Source organism: Gobio gobio (assembly GCF_949357685.1).
Source record: "Gobio gobio genome assembly, chromosome: 14".
NCBI classification, from domain to species: domain Eukaryota; kingdom Metazoa; phylum Chordata; class Actinopteri; order Cypriniformes; family Gobionidae; genus Gobio; species Gobio gobio.
Window position 1 is genome coordinate 28,614,664 of NC_137107.1, and position 20,677 is coordinate 28,635,340.

Below are 20,677 nucleotides of genomic sequence, written 5' to 3' on the forward strand. Positions count from 1 at the left end.
TTTGTTCAGTTTCATTGTTTTTATTCATTTCAAAAACAAGTTAAGGTGGTTGAATTTACCTCTTTTTTTTGCAAATCCACATTGTTGTAGGATTTCTTCATTTTATGATAGGAAAGTACGGACAGTGCCTTTGACCAATCCTCTACATATGGGGCACTTGCGCAGAGAAGGCGCGCACTCTTTGCACACCACTAGGTGACCACAGGGGATGAAGACAATGTTGACTTCCTTGTCCATGCAAACTTTGCAAGTGCGCTCCTCTTGAAGTCTTCTCAACTGTTCCTCCATAGGCAAGTCTGTGAATATGATGGACACTGTTAATTGCTTTAAACAAACTCTCGGTTTCAGAGTGGGATCTAACTGATTCTCTTAGTGTGATGGCTAGAGATAAAAAAGGGGCAAAATCAAAAGAAAACCTTTTCTCATGTTTGAATATACCTGAAAGATCTTGACTCGGTGATGCAGCTTCATTTGTCTGGGCTGAAATTGCAGTAAGAACAAAAAATAAAAATTGGTTGTCAATATTATGTAGTGATAGGTTTGATGTGGATTTGTCCCTGCTCATTTTAGGATCTTTATGAAAGGCATCACCTTTTCTCTCTTTTTTTTTTAAGTGATTCAAGTGTTCCTATCTACTGGCCGTGCAGTTTCACACTGACACAGACTAACAACATGTAACAATGAAAATTCAGACACTTTTTCCTCATATCTGATTCAAATATTGCATACCCATCAGTTCTCTCAGCAGGTACACATCATTCTTCTTGATCCAGTTGCGGAAAACCTCTGCTGCTGCATTTCCTTTCGTCAGGACTAAATCAATGAGCTGCCCTGTCTGCTGCTTGACTGAAGTGCAGTTACGAATAGTGTCATACTCTTTCTGTGAGATGACGTTCTCCTCTAGAAGATGGTCCATTAAGCTCTGCACACTTTTTAGACGCTGTGACAAGGCAGCATGATGTTTCTTAAGAAAAGTAAAACCATCTGTAAAGAAATAGGACAGAGTTAGATGCAACCGAGTCAAACATTTGAGTCATGAGACGCAATCTTAAGCCCCATTTCCACCGAAATTACCCGGATCAACAATTACAATTTGTACCAGGAACTTTTCTGCCCCCAGACCTGCTACTGTCTGTATTTCCACTGCGGTCTAAAGTACCGTGAAGATTAGGCAAATTAGTCCGGTGATGTAGGACTGCGCGCTACTGCTCCTCCCAGTCAGCGACGGACAGTAATCATTTTTGTGCGACACTGTATGCAGGAGATTCAAGCAGCGCTGCTTTTGCTAGTTATGTATTGGTTTACTAAAGAGCTAATTAACAAAATGGCAGAAAAGAGACAAGCACTGATACTAAAGCGTATTCTGCTTATAAAGCTAGATTTAAAATAAGACAACACATGTTATCAGCTTTTATGGACATTGACGGTGAGAAGGCGAGATGAACGCGTGCCATTGGACAGAAAGAGCAAGACTGATATTTACTGAACGCAGAACGAATACGAACCTCGCAAAAGACTTTTAAAAATGCTGGTTGAAATAAAATGCTGCGTGAGCTCAACCAATCAGCATGTTCAGCGCACAGTTCCACCCCTGAAAGTTCCTGAAAAAGTACTACCTCGCGAGCAGGGACTATCGGAGGGGGAAATATTTACCCGGAACTTCATTTAGACCCTGGTTCCTGCGGTCGAAACACACAGAGTACCACCCCAAAGTTCCTAGTTCCTGGGGAAAGTTCTTGCGGTGGAAACACGGCTTTATTCTGTAGAAATACCTGATGCCATCTCCTCAGCAAGAAGCTCGCGCTCCTCCTCTCTCTTCTCATCTTCTGCACTTAGTAAATCAGATACCAATTCTTGAACGGTTTTGTAATTCTCTCCACTTGCAAGAATTTTGCTCTGGACTGTTTGCTTCACCAGGCCACGCTCAAATCCCATCTCTAAAGCCGACTTCACCACAGGATTATTCATCATCACTGCATCTTCTGAACGGTCTTCTCCAGGACCCAGGTGTACAACTACACATGGGTTTAAAAAAAAAAAAAAAAAGTAATTCAATTAAAGGAACACTCCACTTTTTTTTAAAAAATAGCATCATTTTCCAAGAGTTAAACAGTTGAGTTTTTCGAATCCATTCAGCCGATCTCCAGATTTGGCGGTCAAACTTTTAGCATAGCTTAGCATAAATCATTGAATCTGATTAGACCATTAGCATCTCACTCAAAAATGACAAAGATTTTTTATATTTTTCATAAGACTGACGGAAAATAAATTGTGATTTTCTAGACTGATATGGCTAGGATCTATACTCTCATTCCTGCGTAATAATCAAGCGGCAACCTCCCGCAGTTTCTCTTGAAGCCAATACGGAAGTGACTTAAATTAAATGCTAGAGGACCGGCTATGTAAACATTAACATAATACACGCATTACTCAACTTTCATCTCCTGTTGTTCAGATCGGACGAAACCAATAAATGCCAGCATACATCTCCGTGTACGGGGCCAATCTTCAAAATGTTTGCATGAGAGTTTTGAGTTAGAGTAATCAAACATGTCCATTTTCAATGAAATATCGATTCTAATCCGTTTCTGGCAAACTCCCCCTGCAAGAATAGTCTCTTCCCCGTAATATGAATCCTCCCTCGTCTCTCTCCTTCAATCAGAGACTGTGATGCATCATATAGAGGAAGTGCCTTACAGGCTTGGTGAACGGTCAATCAATGCGCCCATGGTTTTCGTTGGATAAAGGCACTCTGTGCCTAGCTAATGCCTTGCCAACAAAGGTTTGATTGATGGACGTACTAACCAATCAAAAGGCATTATCTTGTGCAGTTTATGTAAGCAGTATTGGTGAATATTACTCTTGCTCACCGTCTCCATGACAGCGGCGCATGCCTGGCAGCTTTGGGCAAACACGCAGTGGAGCGCGCTGACTCTATGACTGACACTTCTTATCAACTAAATGAGTTTTTTTAATTCTATAAATAGTTGATTTAGTTTTTCAGTAACTGTACATCCATTATAATTAGCAGTTTATTGCAGATTTATTTGAATGAAAAAATACTCTTTACGATTACAAATGTTCTGAAATAAATGGCCTTTTTGAAAGGACGCCTAGTCTTTTCTTGACATAAAAGCTTACAGAAGCTACATTTTTGAGAGTATCAGTGAAAAAAGAAAAAAAAGACCTGATTCACTTACATGTATCTTTATATGTACAGTTTATTACTCTGTTCCCATATTACTTTGAGTTATTATGACTCTTGGGTAGCAACATTTCAAGTGTCTAGTTTAAAATAAAACCAGATTTATGAATAGAGCTGCAGACATTTTCATTTGGGTATGTCGTTTTCAGAATATTCTCAAAAATAGGGGCACAGGTTAAGAGGTTAAACTTCAATTTATCAACTGGCCGCTAGGGACAGGCTCCAGAAGGGAGCAGAATCTCATTGAGCTCCATGTTAAAATGCCCAACTTCACAGCAGAAAAAAACAGACAGAAAAGGTTTACAGCCTGGTACAAATTGTGGTTTTGGTCTATATAGCTAATTTTGCCCTTCATGACAACTGTGAGGGGGGTGATTTTTTTTTATAACTCATTCATTTCCATTATATAAGCCTTAAAGTTCTGCATAATTAAGGGCGTGGCCACTTTGAGTGACAGGTGGATAGGCATTTATCTGCTGTCTGTTAGTCATCGCGTCACCTCAGCTCCACTCACGTCCTGCCTGTTTGCCCATTTTCTGTTATCCAGGAGTGACGTGCGATGACGTGCTGCCAAGATGGCAACGGCCAGCTCGTCCCTACTTTACGCTTCAAAACTACTCTTCAGAATCCTATGGGTGACGTCACGGACACTACGTCCATATTTGTTTTACAGTCTATGGTAATAATCAAGGAACTTTGTGTTTGCCTTGATTCCTTGATTATTACGCAGGAATGAGAGCATAGTTCCTGAGCTTATTCTCAAAAAGTGTATTTTAAAGATGTGTTCCTTTAAGATGAACAGATTTTAAAATTAATATTTTCATACTATTATATCAATATTAATATTATTAAAGTTCACAGGCAGTTAAAATAACTCGTCAATGAAATTTGGCTTAATTTTGCACTTTTCAGAGAAAACTGAGCTTCCCCATCAGGAAACTGACAGTATCAAAAGGGAACAACTCACCAGGTGGATCGACAAATTCTCTTGAGTTGCTGTCTCCATTAGTCAAGAGCTGTAAGACATGTGAACTAGATAAGATATCCATCAGTTTGCAACACATTGTTTAAAGAACAAATGACACCGGAATTTCTCGCATACCTGTTCAAAAAGTCTTGGAAATCTTGCTTGAATCTGATGAACAAACTCTTGGCCCTTTTCTTGCAACAGGTATTCACATCTAGTGCATTAATGCACAATTAATATTCACATAATGCAATCATGGGACAGTAAAACGACTCCAAAAGCCTTTTATTTACCTTGGAAACCACTTAGCGTGTTCTACCCATGGATCATCACCAGACTCCCAACATCTGAGTCCACCATCACAACAAAAACACTTCACGTCATCATTACGACCTACCAATACAAATAGAAATGGAAATAATGGTGAGCATGTCAGCACTAAAGTTAGACCTTGAATGAGTTTATTAATATGACCAAGGATCTTACCAACATAGTAAAAACCAGCTTTAGCCAATTGGTCTGGTCGAACAGGTATTCTTGAGGGCCAGTTGACAAACGTAAGCAACCTTTCTTCACACTGTTGCATTGCCGAGTTGGATACATTGGAAAGGCCGCCACCAGATAATGGTACATTATCAGCACGGTCGCCTCGAACGAAGCGGCAGTTGGGATAATGCCTCTGGTGCTCCGATACTGCCCGATCTCCCGGTTCCCAGTTGCTAAGCTGGCCTCCACAACTGAAGCAAGCCACCCTGTCGCCCTGGCCAAGGTAGTAGAAACCTGCTTTGGCAAGCTCGGCTGGAGTTACTGTAGCAAGAGTCCAATTCTGAAAGGAGTCAAGGCGTTCCTGTTCCCGACGCATACCAGGATTGTGACAAGCCGGCGGTCGCTGATGAGACATATCCTCCACTCCACGGGAGGAAATGGGACTGGAGGGGGCCAGGTTGCTGAATCCCATGTTTAAGTAACCCACCTGCTCCTCCGTTTGGCCTGAAACAGATGCCGTGGTGGTCGACGTTACTGCGGTCGCAGGGGCGGACAACTGTAGGATGGCTACATTGCGAAGCGGGGAAAAGGCAGAGTGAGAGGACGACAGGAGGTTTGCGGTGGCTGGTAAACTCTGGATGAAGCTGCAGTTGGGAGACAGCTGTTTGTGGCGCTCGGCAGGGCAGTCGCCGGACTGCCAGTTGTCAGCCGTCACATTGCAGCGGAAACACTGGACACGATCGCCCACTCCGGTGTAATAAAACCCTGCTCGCGCAAGACTCCTCTCTGTCACTGCCGCAGTGGTGGGGAACTTGGCATACGTTGATATACGAAAGAGTTCAGAGGAATTATCATACTGTAAATCCGCAGGGGCGCTATTGCGACACAAACCGCGCAGGAAAGCACTATTTTGTAGAATTTCCATTTGAAAAAGAAGAGGAGGAAGGGATGTCCAGCAGAGAGAAAGGCTTGATTGTAATACCCTGTGTGTGTGAACTGTGAAAATGAACTGTGTGAGCAAGACAAACAAGATTGCACAAACATCTAACCCCTTACGAAATATAAAAAATCCAAATTCCCCCTTATCAATCACGTCCATACAAAATGACTGTATTACACCACATGGTCAAAACCTTTTTTTCTTCACAAAACTGGTGACACATGCCTTGAACTAAAGCTCCATGAGCATAACACGATGCATAACACAAGTCAGCGTATCAAACAAACAGCTTGGTTAGATGAACAAGATGAGGTCCCTCCACGACAAGATCCCTCCACGGCAGCTCTTGAAACTCATCCTGGATCACTAGGAAATATACCAAAGCTACACTGAACAAAACACATTTTTAAATGAAAAATTCTGGTTTCTTTGGACCGTAACATATGGTTAATAAAAAATCGAACTTAAAAATGTGACCACAGGGTATGCCCATTCAAGCCTTTCTCTCTGCTGGATATCCCATGACTGGTGTCTAGTCGTCCATGACAGAACACAATCTTATTTAAAAAATGTAATGAACAACTGAACAAATAAAAGGTTGATGTAGAAAGTATGTGCTTCCTCCCTCTATGATGCAGGAACCTGAAAATAACACAGAACAGGTCTAAATTAATGTCTTAAATTTCCCAAAAGGCATGAAAGGTAGAGTCAAACTTTTGTATCAGGGGTTTTCAGCAGGACTCCACAAATCATGAATGAAAATGTAATAATAAACGAGTTCAGTCAGAATGAAACATACAATTAACATTAACATTATTTTAATATTGAACTTATAACGTAAAAAATAATTAACAATTATTATAAATAAACAAACAAACATGACATTGTATTTATTTTATTAATAGCTTGGCAATTAAAGCTTCATAATGTAAATGTAAAAATATATGTAATTGAATGATTATACACATATTAAATGCAATTCTCAGTTTTATACAATGCCAGAGACTCCCTACTCTCTCTCTTTGAATCTATCAAGGTTGAAGTCCCCTGTGGCCAGATGCATAAACTGCTAAGACTAGTCTTACAAGTTAGGCCCGGTCCACACGAAGCCAGAGCTTTCCCTATCCAATCTTTTTTTCCCCTCGTTTCAAGAAATATCATTGTACACACGAGAGCATTGAAAACGGCACAAAACGATGTAGTATACACGCCAGACCAATAGGTGGCGCTGTAATTCTGCCACAGAAATACACTAAAAACTGAGAAGAGTTGTGGCTAGAAGAGGTACAGCAATGGCCAGAAGTGAGGCAAAATGTCACAATAAAATAACAATAAATACATTTGCTACTTACCAGATGTGTTTTATTAACTCCTACACCTACCCCAACCCTAAACCTACCCTTACAATAATGCAAATACAGTAATTAAATGACGAAATATTGATGTGCGCATGCCCAGTGCCTGTAGTTGTATCCCTTCTAGTCTCGCCCCGCGCAGGACGTGGTGTGATGACATCACCGTTTCACAAAATATACGGATCATGCTCCCAAAACGCCGGATCCGTGTGGACGAAACGCTGATACGGTACAAAATTTTAATGTATACAGCTTTAATGTATTTTAATGTATACCGTGTGGACTAAGTCTTTCCTAATTTTTTTACCTTTTTTTTTTTAAAGCTACATAAAAGGTACATTGGTCTAATTTAAATCCTTAAAGTAAGAAGGATTAGCCCTAACTAATTGCTAATTGGCCAGACTATTTCTTAAGACACAGTCTTAGGGTATGTTTACACGAAAACAACAAACTAAAAACAGACAACAACATTGTCAAAACCATCCTCATTTACACTGATCTGCGAAAATGTATTATGCATGCCAGGCCAGTAGTTGGCAATATCACTTTGTCAAGAAACAAAGTACATGTAACACACATGCGCATGTCACCGTTTTCACAAATTCATCTTTTTGTATTTACACGGAGATGGTAAAGGCATTGTTTTCAAAACCTTGCGTTTTCAGGCCCCCAAAACACAAAAACTTTTCAGTTGAATACGGTGTTGTGTAAACATACCCTTTACTTCATGGCTATGTGTATGCAACTGGCCCCTGCTGGATTTATCATTGCAGTAAATGGCAGAGAATCTCCAAGTGTGTCCGACTGCATTCTGCAGTACTACAGACCCCGCCACTACAAGTTACGCCCTCTATAATGAAACAACCATTTGTGGTGTCAGAGCCCCTCCCTCTGAATTCACTGATGTCATCACTAGTACTTCACTATCACCACCTAGTGATAAGGCATACAGATCATATAACATTTCACAAGGTGCCATAAATATAGTGCAAGACGTACAAATCGTCATCGGAGGGTGTACGCAGAGGATCTTTGCATACAGCCGCATGCCTCCCATTTTTTGTGACCGCATGGACAAATACGTGCGGTCACTAGGTTACAAAAGCATGTGCTGGAAAAACTACTCCGATTTCAAATTTGAAGAGAGCCTTTGTGAAGATGTCCGTCACTATCCGCACCTCTACAATCCGTCAGCCAGATGTGCAATAATTTGTGGATCCACTGCACATGTGTGGAACACGTCGTCCGCCGAGCTTACCCCAGCATACACTTTCAGTGGTATAAATACAAGAGGACAGCGTCTGTGCTGTCCGTGTATGCGTCCAGATTGGAGTATAACTGAGGCTTAAAGGAACACTCCACTTTTTTTGAAAATAGGCTCATTTTACAAGTCCCCTAGAGTTAAATAGTTGAGTTTTACCGTTTTTGAATCCATTCAGCCGATCTTTGTATCTGGCGGTAGCACTTTTAGCATAGCTTAGCATACATCATTGATTCTGATCAGTCCAGTAGCATCTCATTCAAAAAATGACCAAAGACTCTTTCAACATTTTCCTATTTAAAACTTGACTCTTCTACAGTTACATCGTGTGCTAAGACCAACTGAAAATGAAAATTTGCGATTTTCTACACCTATATGGCCAGGAACTACTTTCTCATTCCTGCGTAATAGTCGCGGATCTTCGCGGCCGTACCATGGCTGCATTTTATTTTATGGAAGGGTAGGTTTAGGGTAAGGTTTGGGGGTAGGGGTAGGTTTTAAGCTATAGCATTGATGTCACTTTCTTGCCGGAACACGCCCCCTCAGCCGAGACTGAGTGGCAGAAGAGCTGCTGCATGACTGGATTTAATAGGGGGAAACGCAAGTAAAACAAATCGGTTATCAGCTAAAGGTTGGACTCGATATAGTATTCCTTACAACTTACCAAAGATCCAGTGATCAATAGATATCGACATGCATCCAGGAATCGTTTTCCTGACATTTATATGAGCCTGATTTCGACACACAAATATTAATCACTGTCAGTCATCACAATTTCAAAAGGGAAAGTTCAAAAGTTTTTTTTACTTTTTACAAAAGTCTTATTCAAATTCTCCCTTTATAATCACTAAAAGCTGTCACTCATTCAGTGAACGCAATTTCACAAAGTTCCGTTATATTAATCAGTGAAGCTGACAACACAATTAATCTCTTATTTAGATGTCTACACTTTGTTAGAGAGGATTTGTGCGCATGCAGAACTCAGCACTGGACGAAAAAACTGAGAGGTGGGTGGATTCTAACTTTAACACCTGTGATTGGCCATTGCATTCAAAAAAATCAACAAAAATGTCTGTGATTGGCTACATTACTCACCGAAGCGAAAACACGTTGGAAATTAAAACATCTGACGAGCGCAAATAGATACCCATTGGATATTTTGCCAACTCTTTTTCGCTAATAATATGCTATTATTACGAAGAAAACAGATTCTAGACCAGCAGTTATGGGCAGCTTTTCTGTCTAAAAGTAATCAGTAGCAGAAGCAGCAGTGGTCCTTCTCCCTCGGTCCAGAGGGGGGCACAGGGATGCCCCACCTCCCTCTCTATAATTACTATGAGTCAATTAATCTGATTGTATAATTCATTTTATGTTTTGCTAATGGTTGATATTTCATACTTCATTAGATTAATACTTCATTTGATAAAAGCAAAATTAGTTAGTCTTACAAACATTTCATGCATAAAACAAAATAATTTACTTCTAAAAAATTGTTTGTCAATGACGCCACGCTTGTTTCGTCACGTTTCTTCACGTGGAACAAGGCGTGTTTTTTTTTTTTTTTTTTAGAATTTTCTGCAACTGTCACTCCCTGGTTCCTCCAACGAATTATTAACAGATTACAAGTAGACTTTACTCTCAGTAAAGTTGAGTCCTTTACATTTTTCATTCTCTGAATTCAACTTTTAAAACCATCATCATTTCATGAAGACTTTAAGGTTTTATCTTAATGCAAACAAAACAAAACCAGACTTCGTTATGTGAAGCATTTCCATTGGATGATGATGATTCAGACAATCGTCATTTCGTTGGTAATCGAGTTTCCACCCTTTGTTCTGATATTTATGGTCTTTTGACTCAAAACGAACTTGTGACTCGTTGTGATGCGACTCATTCCACCTACAAAAAGATCACTTGTTTCTGACCCATACGTGGTAAACACGGTGAAATCCTGTGCATGCTTTCACGGAAGCAAGTCGTCTCTTTCCGTAACGCAGCCATTTCCCCCCACAGAGTTGGGTTGTAATACCATACCAGTTTTTCTATTTATAGGACAAAAACAACACCTACAACACGACTATGGTAATCCGATCTTGATTTTGGCAAACGGAGAGTTAAAAAAAAATACCGACTCACCTATGCTAAGAACAAAAATGGGATTTTGTTCAACACCACAAAATGTCCTTTCTTCTGTTCTGTACAGCGGGCGAAAGCCGGAAATTACGTCACACGGCAACCGTCACGAATTTAAAGTGTTTACAGATGTCATTATAAATATTTCTTAAACTGGTACTTTATGTTATTGTGGTGTGGAAGTGATCTTCAGGTTTCTACATAATGGGATGTTCTGTTGTAATTTTTGTCAGTAGCAGTGTGTGTGTGTGTGTGTGTATGTGTGTGAGAGAGAGAGCGAGAGAGAGAGAGAGAGAGAGAGAGAGAGAGAGAGAGAGAGAGAGAGAGAGAGAGAGAGAGAGAGAGAGAGAGAGAGAGAGGGGGGGGGGGGCTGTCTCAGTTTGAATGATGCTTGTAAAAAAAAAAGTCAGCTGCATTTGTGTGTTTTATTTCAGAAAGACAGCTATTAGATTCCAATAAAAGAAAGAAATTACAGTAACGTCTCTGGGCACTGCCCCCCAGACCAGAGCCAATGATTTTGTCTGAGCTATGAATAAAAACAATTATATAATTTATATTTTATCATTTTATTTGTCTTATCATTTCAGTGAAGAATGAGTAAAGCTGATTATTTTTAGTAAGACAACACATTTAAAAAATTTAGGCTGATTAAAGGTGCACTGTGTAAAAAAAAAATCAGTAAAATATCCAAAAACCACTAGGCCAGTGTTATACATTCACTTTCGAAAGGGAACTCTCGCTGCGTCTTGCTGACGCTATGGGGAACACCCTCAGCCTGACTGGTGTCTGAAGCTACTATCGAATCACGGCAAAGTCTTTGACCGACGTCAGCCCATGACGTCATCATCATGCGACCCGGAAGTATATAAGGGCGCTGTGCCAACGCAGATACATTTCGTCTTTTTACAACACTTTTTCGTCTTCAGGGACTGTCTGTTTGAAGCGGTATCTGTGGATCTGGTCAAAAAAGAGAAAATAGAGAGAATGAAACGCACAGAGAAGACAAAGCAGTGCTTTAGGAAGTGTGCCGACCCGTGTCAGAGGTTTCTGACACCGGAAGACACACACACGCTCCGTTCTCGTCTGGCCCTTTTCCCGAGGGAAGAGGGCACAACATCTGGGGCTGCCGATGTGAGTCCCGCTTGCGCTGAGGCGGAGCGGCGGCGCACGTCGTGGGGCTCCCAGATGGAACTTGCTGATCGTCTGGAGAAGGGTGTGGTTCTCTCAGACGATCTGGCGGCTGACGAGAGCGACCTGCAGGTCGACGTGGAGAACGAGAGTTCTCCGCCGAGCTCTGCAGCGGGTGCTCTTCGGGACGGGCAGGAGATGGCTGAGGAGGATGGTAACAGCGACCAGGACCAGCCTGGACCCTCTCAGCCACCCTGTCCCGCGTACGCCGAGCTGCTGGACGCTATGGAGCGCGCCACGGACAGGCTGAGGCTGCCCTGGCGGCGCGCTGGGGGAGAAGTCGCTCGTGGAAGGCTCGACGATCGATTTCTCCCCGGTCATAGGCCAGCACCCCAGACGAGCCTTCCATTCCTCCCAGACCTGCATACTGAGGTCCGGGCGGCATGGAAGAACCCGTTGTCTGCCCGCATTCACCGACATCAGCGGGCAAGCTTCGCTGATGTCGAGGGAATGGGTAAGCACGGGTATGAGTCGATGCCTCCCATAGACGAGACGTTCGCGAACTATCTCGTTTCTGGGCAGGCATCGACTCTGAGAGCTCCATCTCTGCCATCCAAACCGCTGAAAACAATCTTGCGGTTAAAAGGCAGTGCGCACGCGGCAGCAGGTCAGGCTGGTGCGACCCTGCACACGATGGCGGTGTTGCAGGCGTACCAGGCGGACCTGCTGGAGGATCTCGACCAGGGGGCCGGGCTGTCCCCTGAGGCGGTTGCTGAGCTGCGCCGCACCACAGACCTGGCTCTCCGGGCCACCAAGCAGACTGCTGCTGCTATCGGCCGCTCAATGGCGGCTATGGTGGTTACGGAGAGGCACCTGTGGCTGAGCCTGGCCGATATTGGGGAGAAAGAGAAGGGCTTTCTCCTCGATTCGCCGTTTTTGCAGACTGAACTTTTCGGCACCTCCGTAGAGGCGGTGGTTGGAAAGTTCAGGGAGGCGAAGGCGCGCTCAGCGGCATTTAGAACGTGCATACCGCTGAGATCCGCGCCCCCACCCAGGCAGACGGGACCTGGTCCTTCATGGTCTGAGGGCCGTAGGCAGGACCAGAGGGTTAGCGTCTCCTCTCGTGCCCCCCCCCACCCCCCCCCCCCCGGTGGAGGAGTAGGGCACAGAGGAGACGGGAGTTCCGCGGGAAAAAGGACCTGAGGGAGGTGATCCAGGACAAACGCACTCTGCGTTGGTGATGGATCACTTCCCTTGAGGGCGGTTATATCCTAGCCCTCTCCTTTTTTCTTTTTAATGTCTTTTAATGACTTTTTCCCAGGCGCTTCTTACATCAGGCCTGAGGCGGGCCCATGATGAGTAGAACTATGTTCTGACGGCCCGCCCGGACTTGCTCAGTGAGAACGCCGCTTTCAGGCATGCAAGGGCGGTAGAACATGGCGGTGAGAACTGCACAGTGAGTCTTCGCTCGACGTGCCGCAGGTGAGAGTGGTCATTTTTTGTGTATAACACTAAAATATGTATTTCTTACAGACCCCCGGTACCTGTATAGAGTTTGGGTATTTATGCCAGAGAGAACTGTAGTTCCCCTGTAGTAAGTGGCTTAGCACAGCGGCAGGCTCTGGGCTGTGTAGGTGAGCGTGTGTTGGCTTTCCCTGGGCGGTCAAGATGGCGCTAGGTAGGCCACCGCGCATGGTTATCAGAGGAGGGCCTCCTCTCATATTGAGAGTGGTGTGTAGGCCGCCGCTCTTTTCTTTGAAATGTCGGTTATCAGCCTTCTGGGAGAATGGAGTGTTTGTCTACCGCTTAGGGTTACTATGTGTCTTTGGTGTCCCTAAGCCACTGCAGGTTGGATTAGTTTGTCTCTGTTAGAGTTTTTAGAGAGACTGAGCGCTGTGGCGTCAGTTGGGATGTGGATGACGGAGGCGCGTTGCTGAGGCACCGTCACCTTTGGCTGTTCACTACGTGAATCTGAGCCTGTTGTACCATCCCTGCATATGTTAGCCTCCTCTCATTGAGAGTCGTTGGTTTAAGTAGCAGCCAGCTTTTCTTTCTGGCAGTTACTTCTCGTCTATTGCAAGACTCGTACAGCTTGTAGGCTTTACATGCCTCCCTGGGAACGGGTCCCCATAGCAGGGCAATGGGTAGCTATTAGTCAGCCTGTGGTCTAACTGTCAAGGTTTTCGTAGCAGTCAGGATGAGCTTGCTACCAGGTGGTAGGCCTCACCAGGCCTCCCTGGAAACGCGTTCCTGAATCAGGTACTCAGGGAGCTAGCGGGGCTTGCTATCAGGTAGTAGGCCTCATTAGGCCTCCTTGAGGGCCAGGGCCGATGGGTGGCATCGGTATGGCTAGCCTGACGGGCTATCAGGTGGTAGGCCTCAGCAGGCCTCCATGGAGACGAGCCCTAGGGTCTAATGTTACTCTCACATTGTGCAAATGTTTGTTCCCAGTTGGCAGGCCTCTAAAGTAAGGGCTCGCTGGAGGAGTGCTCTGAGTCTCAGTCGCTTGACGGTTAGCACAGTTGAGTTAGTGCTAGCAGGTGGTAGGCCTCATTAGGCCTCCCTAGTAGGCTTGCGATCAGATAGAAGGCCTCATCAGGCTTCTTTTTGAGAGTGAGCTTCCGGAGGAGGTTTCCCGGGCAGCTAGCATGACTTGCTATCAGGTAGGCCTCACCAGGCCTCCTGGGAGGGCAAGTTTCGATGCGGGGCATCGGGCAGAAATAGCCCGGCTGGCTATCAGGGTATAGGCCACGAACTAAGCCTCCCTAACGGTCAGCTATCAGGTGGTAGGCCTTATCAGGCCTCCCTGAAGGCAGGTGCCGATGCTTTGGCATCAAGGTAGTGCTAGCCTAGCTGGCTATCAGGTTAAAAAGGGCCATTACGCTCTCCTGAAGGTCGGCTGTCAATTGTAAGGCCTCAGTAGGCCTCTTGAACAAGGCGCATTATCAGTTGGAAGGCCTCGACCAGGCCTCACTGGAGGTAAGTACCGATGTTCACATCGGAACAGCTAGCCTGCCGGCTATCAGGTTGTAGGCCTCATCAGGCCTCCCTGAAGGCCTGCTGTTAGTTGTAAGGCCTTACTAGGCCTCCCTGAGGGTGAGCTCCCAGGTTGTGGTCACTCCCAGAGGCAGGTAGTAGGCCTCATCAGGCCTCCCTAAGGCATTCCTGGGACCCAGTCACTTGAAGAAACAGTTAGCACGAGGCGCAAACAGGTAGCAGGCCTCTCCAGGCCTCCCTAAAGGCTGGTTATCAGGTAGTAGGCCTCAATAGGCCTCCCTTGAGGGCGAGTTCCTGAATCAGGATGCTCGGCTAGCCTGCGTAGCTTGACTGTCAAGTAGTAGGCCTCCATTAGGCCTCCTTGAGAAAACAAGACGTAACCTCAGCAGTTAGCATGCTTCGCTGGCAGGTGGTAGGCCTCTCTAGGCCTCCATCGAGGTGAGCTTGAACGCTCTGAAAATTGGCATATATTGCTGTCAAGTAGTAGGGATCACTAGGCCTCCCTGAGGGTGGATTCCCGAGCCAGGATGCTCGGGTTGCAAGCAGGGCGTGCTGTTAGGTAGTAGGCCTCTATAGGCCTCCCTGGAAAACCCGCTATCAGGTAGTAGGCCCACGGGGCCTCCTTGAAGGCGAAGTTCCCAAGTTAGGCACTTCTTGGTTACCAGTTCTCTGTGTTAGAACTTGTGGTAGTTGGGCCTACAGCTGGAGGTTACCCGCCAGGCAGGTTCAGCTGCTCCCCTCAATGAGGGTCGTCGATGAGCACTCAGCCGCCTGAGCCTGGTCAGATGGTCGTAGGCCTCTCATGAGGCCTCCCTGTTAGATCAGACCGTAGGCCTTTCCGGCCTCCCTACTGCTTTGAAACACAAGCACCTGGTAGATCATTGATTTGAGCAGGCAGACTCCCCTCGCTAGCAAGGGTTGTAAAGCGCTACGCTGAGTATTGCTCTCTAGGATAACCCGTCTCTGAGTTCCGGGCTAAGTAGGACTGCCAGTTTTCAGTCCCTTAGTTTGGATGCCCCCTGGGCACCATCCAGAGGCTCTGTTTCTGAACAGACAGGGTTGGCTAAACCGAAGTGTCCATACACTTAGGGCACCAGGTCAAGCCTCCCTGGTGGCACTCGGGATAATTGATTGGTTCCGTTTAGTTGCATAGCTTGGGCTATGACCGTAGGGAGTGCTGTCGCTGTCAGCCCAGTGTGACCTGAGGGGGAGTCGCTCAGGTTTTTCAGTGGAATTACTTGTGTTGACAGTTGTCACTGACAATAGGCAGACACTCCCCTCAGCATGGCGGCGTTGGTATATCGTTCCCCATAGCGTCAGCTAGACGCAGCGAGAGTTCCCTTTCGAAAGGGAACGTCTCAGGTTACGTATGTAACCTCTGTTCCCTGAGAACAGGGAACGAGCACTGCGTCACGTTGCCATACTTCAGGGCCTATCTGCCATACAGTCCCTTCAGACGAAAGAGATGTATCTGTGTTGGCACAGCGCCCTTATATACTTCCGGGTCGCATGATGATTACGTCATGGGCTGACGTCGGTCAAAGACTTTGCCGTGATTCGATAGTAGCTTCAGACACCAGTCACGCTGAGGGCGTTCCCCATAGCGTCAGCTAGACGCAGCGCTCGTTCCCTGTTCTCATTCCTCGTTCCCTGACAATATCCCAAACAATATCCCAAATATTACAATATCCCAAATGTTTCCAACTATTTGTAAATCGTGAGAAATTGCTATTTTAACCAGGGCTCTGAACCGGTTCAAGGAACGAAACCGAAAACCGGAAACAAACAAAATTTTAAGAGGAACAAAAACGAAAACGAAATCAAAATCAATTTGAATCGTTCTGAACAGAAACGTTAATTTGAAATGACCAATAACCGGTTAATAACGTTATTTTATCGTTCTCTTTAATATTTTTATTTGGCAGTGACCAATCATGAATAGAGTAGCTACAGCATGTGACGTTAACGGATCAAGCGTGAGTGAAATGCCCGCGCACCAGTCATCTATGAATCTACCCTCAGTGCAGAGCGCACATTTTCATGCCTCAAGTACATTTCTTTCCCCGCTGAGGTCTACTATGAATGTGCAGAGTATTGGAGGACATTCTTTTCGAACGTTTAAATAAGCAGTACGGACTTTAAGCTCAAATAGTCGGATTTAGGCTAGTTTGTGGATTTCGTTTAAGCCTATCCAAGTAGGTTACTAGCATCTATCAAACACTTTTCCTATAGTCTTTCAGATTGCCAATACAGGTCAATGTTTTCTATATAGACGGCTGATGCTTCGTATTAAATGGTATATTGCATTAAATGATCAAGCTTTATTAGCTGACTGAATTTGATTATGTGATGCAAGGACGTGTTGCGCAGTGTTTGCTTTGAAATTACCAGTTGACGGTGCATTAATGGTTACCCAGTTTATTTATTCTTTATTTATACATTTTTTAAAACAAGTCGTGTTGAAAAAAAGTTATGTAACCTTACAAAGAATGTTATCACTCTTCTGAAAAGAATTAGGCATAAGAGGGCCACTTTCGATTGTCTAACGCTCCAAAACAGGTCCGCTGTTTATGCTTTGTAATTAATGCATGTATTTCTGTTGTGGTTTTAAAAATGTTATGAAATAAATATTCAAGTTTAATTACCATGCGTTATATTATTATTGAGTGAAAATAAGTCTATAATACATATTTGTTTAAAGTATAGGCTAAATTAAAATAACGTTATTAACCGGTATTTTTTCAAATCAAACCGTTTTCGGAACAGTCATTTTTAATGAGGAACGCAAAAACGGAAACGCTATAATATCGATTCTGCTCGGAGTGAACCGATTGATATTTTTTTCCGTTTTTAAGCCCTGATTTTAACCAAGGAAACGAGACGTGTGAGGGAGTCGCCTGTCAATGGCGTCATATCAGTGTTACCCTCGGTTTCCGGTTTTGTTTTGCAGAAACGCTTTACTCTGAATGCAGTGTGAACAAGTGTCATAGCAGCCGCTGAGAGAACGCATAGAGTAACGTCATAACATCATTTTCAACACACTCAGATGTATCTGATATGATAAACAGAGCTGCGTTACCTCATACTCATGACCGGAAAAGCAGAAATGGCGTCGGCCACTGTGTCATAATAAAGGCCCCGCTGCTCACGAGGCTTGTGTTGCGCTCTTCTATTTAACAATCGCTCCTGCTTCTGCTTCATACTACCGTAACATTAATAATCACATCCATGATTTCTGCCCGAGTCCTATCCCGATTCTTTTCTACTGGCTGTGAGGTGGAGACCACGGCTGCGTCCGAAACCTGGAAAATGCTGCCTTCGGAGGACACATTTCAAGGCAGGAAAGGCACCAAGGCACGTCCGAATCTAATGTTAGCTTCACTTCCTGTGTCCAGAGATACCTTCATCTGATTGATTTTTGAAGGCAGCATATTTGTATCCTTCGCTGCCTTTGATATCCCACAATCCTGTGCTTTCCTTCTGTGACAGTTGAGCTGCAAAAAAGATGGCGTCCGAAAGTTGCGTTTGCTGGTCAGTTTGTGTAAACGTACCTTTTTTACCAACATTTTCTACTTCTGATGTCATTTCTAGCAAGAAATTACTAATGTAGTAATTAAATATTTGTTTAGTTCCTACCAAAGCTCTCTCTATTTGGCTGTAGATCATTAAACTGTTACACTGCCTTAGAAGTCTGTCCGAAATCAGTTTCGTGAGGTGCCTTCATGCACAAACGCTGCCTTACAAGACATTGTCTGATAAGGCAGCGAGGTTACGAGTCACTGCCTAGGTTTTCAGACGCAGCCCACGTCCCAAGATTCTGCGCTCAAACTTGGCGTCATCAAACTATGCCTTTGTTTTGAATAGGCGACCTCTAGTGGACGGAAAAGTTACATAGTGCAGCTTTAATGTTTTAAGGCCTGTTCACACCGGGACGTTTTTCGCGCGCGTTTATCGCCGACGTTTAACGCCTCGTGACTAAACAATGGGTGCCAATGTGGGTGTGCACACCGACGTGTAAAACGCCAGGCGTAAAAGCGTCATTTTAAAAAAAACGCCTCGGGTTCGTTTTTTTATTTTGACGCGGCGCGTTAAAAACTGGCCGACCAATGAGATCAGCGCTTTTGTTCACATGCCTGGAGCTGCTGAAGTGACAGTAAAACACGACTTGGTGGCGCTCAAGCACAAAATCGGTCTTGCCGAGCACACATTGATACGAAGAAGAAGTAGTAAGTAGACAAAGAAGAAGATGGGCTGCTAATGCTGCTTGCCAGTTAGCAACAAGTGTGTGAATGGTTTTGCCATAGACATAATATATCTGTGGTTTTGGCAAGCACGTAAATACTCTCTCTCCTTTTCTTCTGTGTGACAAGCGAGTGTCAGAAGCTTAAAGTGCCACAGCACCATCTTGTGTACCGGGAGCGCATCTACTGAATGTGCACGTTCACTCGGCGCATCGCCAGTGGAAATCGCTTGGGTGTGAACACTCAAGACGCGCCGAAAAACGTCACGAAAAACGCTGGCGATAAGCGTGTGCGATATTCGTCCCGGTGTGTACAGGCCTTTAGGCTGCTATACCTCAGTGGTCTAACAGCACCCGGTCAATATTATCGAGATGGCCAATCAAATCAAAGAAGGCAGATCTTACCGTCATACTGTCACAACAGTGACTTTTTTTTATTTTTTTTAACAGTCTAGGTCACAACGCAATGAGAGTTTGTGAAAAGATTTAAGTAGATACAGAAGTCAGAGAAGTATTAGATAGAAATGTTTCAGCCATAGAATGTAATAGACTAGATTCGATCTAGAGATGCAAATACTCTAATACTCTAAAAATTAATGAATGTGATGAGGCAAAAAAAGTTGCATTTTCTACATATTAGACATACGAATAAGAGTGAATTTGTGCACATTTTTAAAATAAAATATTATTTGCAATTAGTTTAAATTGATTAGGCCTACTTCTACACAATTGATTACACCTACTACAATTAGACCTATAACTTATTTTACCATTCTTATTTATTTATTCCTTTTTAATCCTTTAATTATTCAATTCCTTTCAATTTCCAGCACAAAAGTGAAACTCCGCCTATACCCAAGAGACCTGCTTTCTTCAGTGGAACAAAAAAGTTTTGCAGAATGGCTGATGGTGCTATTTTTCTTTCATATGACGCATAAAATGCGTTCTAAGGGTCAAATGAAAGTACTAAAGCACCAAAAATATGTGGTCCCTATACCATTTGTGTGCTATGTTTCAAGTGTGAATAACAGACCAATGTATAAGCTTCTGTGGTGGAGGAGAACATTTTGAACAACTTGAAATGTTTTGTTCTTTTGGAGCTTAAAATTTGATCACTATAATGTAGTAAATCTAATGTCAACTCAATGTCAAACTAAATTATTTTTTAAAATAATCACAACCCAGTTTCATAAAGAATCAGAAAGAAATAAGAACATTTACTTCAATAAGATTGACAATAAATGAATAAAACATAAAATGTGAAATATTTTCCCCTAACTGTGATATTTCTTGCTTAATTTGTAATAGACTCATTCCATACGATCCTATTTCCAACTGCAATAACCATAATCAGAATGGTCTGTCTTTTGAGCGCATAACATCACTAAACAGTGCCTCAGTCAGTAGTACCGTACTTACCGGAAAACGAAGGCAGAAGAATCAACAGCGAAGTCTTGCTCTAAGTTAGTCAGAAGTCATGAATTGAGGATTCAACAAGTAGGCCTATAGAAGTTGAAGCGAACAAAAAGGAAGTGAGTGTGGTTATGAGTGTGGGTGGGCGTGGTACCAATGAAATGCTCGGAAAATATGGTACTTTCCAAAGGCAACCCACGGTCTTTCTTGAAACCTGAAACCGCCAGAAACCTTGAAATGCCTTGCCTGTCATTTTTTTTTGTAAGTTTTTTTTTTCTTATGCTGTTGTCTCCACGAGAGGTTGTAATAAAAAATTTTTTTAAAAAAGAAACCAACACGGAAGTGACTTAAACTGGCTGCAAGAGACAGACTATAAAATGGACTCCAGGGAGTCAAATCTGTATCTAGCCCATGTTAAAATAACCTACTTTACAGCAGAAAAAATATGTTTACAGCCTGGTACAAAAAATGGTTTTGGTCAATACAGCTAATTTTTCGGTAACACTTACAATAACAGTACATGAATAATCATGTATTAATACATGAATTAAT

The 20,677-nt window shown here is 43.6% G+C and overlaps 1 protein-coding gene across 7 annotated transcripts; it reads right to left on the reverse strand.

The window, feature by feature from the left end:
• Window positions 1-20,231, reverse strand: birc2 (baculoviral IAP repeat containing 2). Of its 7 annotated transcripts, none has more exons than XM_079835404.1 (9): window positions 20,132-20,231; window positions 4,659-6,240; window positions 4,466-4,565; window positions 4,308-4,386; window positions 4,173-4,221; window positions 1,773-2,015; window positions 730-984; window positions 439-480; window positions 1-296 (listed from the first exon to the last, which is right to left on the reverse strand). In XM_079835404.1, the coding sequence occupies exons 2-9, from the start codon at window positions 5,755-5,757 to the stop codon at window positions 103-105; spliced, it is 2,061 nt and encodes a 686-aa protein (XP_079691530.1). In that variant the 5' UTR covers window positions 5,758-6,240; window positions 20,132-20,231; the 3' UTR covers window positions 1-102. The 7 variants fall into 7 exon arrangements, with proteins under 7 accessions (XP_079691530.1, XP_079691529.1, XP_079691532.1 ...); XM_079835403.1 differs by lacking the exon at window positions 20,132-20,231 and adding an exon at window positions 10,351-10,574; XM_079835406.1 differs by lacking the exon at window positions 1,773-2,015 and having other exon boundaries at window positions 20,132-20,229.
• Window positions 20,232-20,677: the final 446 nt, after the last annotated feature.

Coding starts and splice junctions, on each gene's coding strand:
- birc2 (XM_079835404.1), bottom strand. CDS start 5,757: ATGGACGTGATTGATAAGGGGGAATTTGGATTTTTTATATTTCGTAAG. Junction 4,222..4,307: donor TTCCAAGACTTTTTGAACAG/GTATGCGAGAAA, acceptor CATGTCTTACAG/CTCTTGACTAATGGAGACAG. Junction 297..438: donor ACCGAGTCAAGATCTTTCAG/GTATATTCAAAC, acceptor TCATATTCACAG/ACTTGCCTATGGAGGAACAG.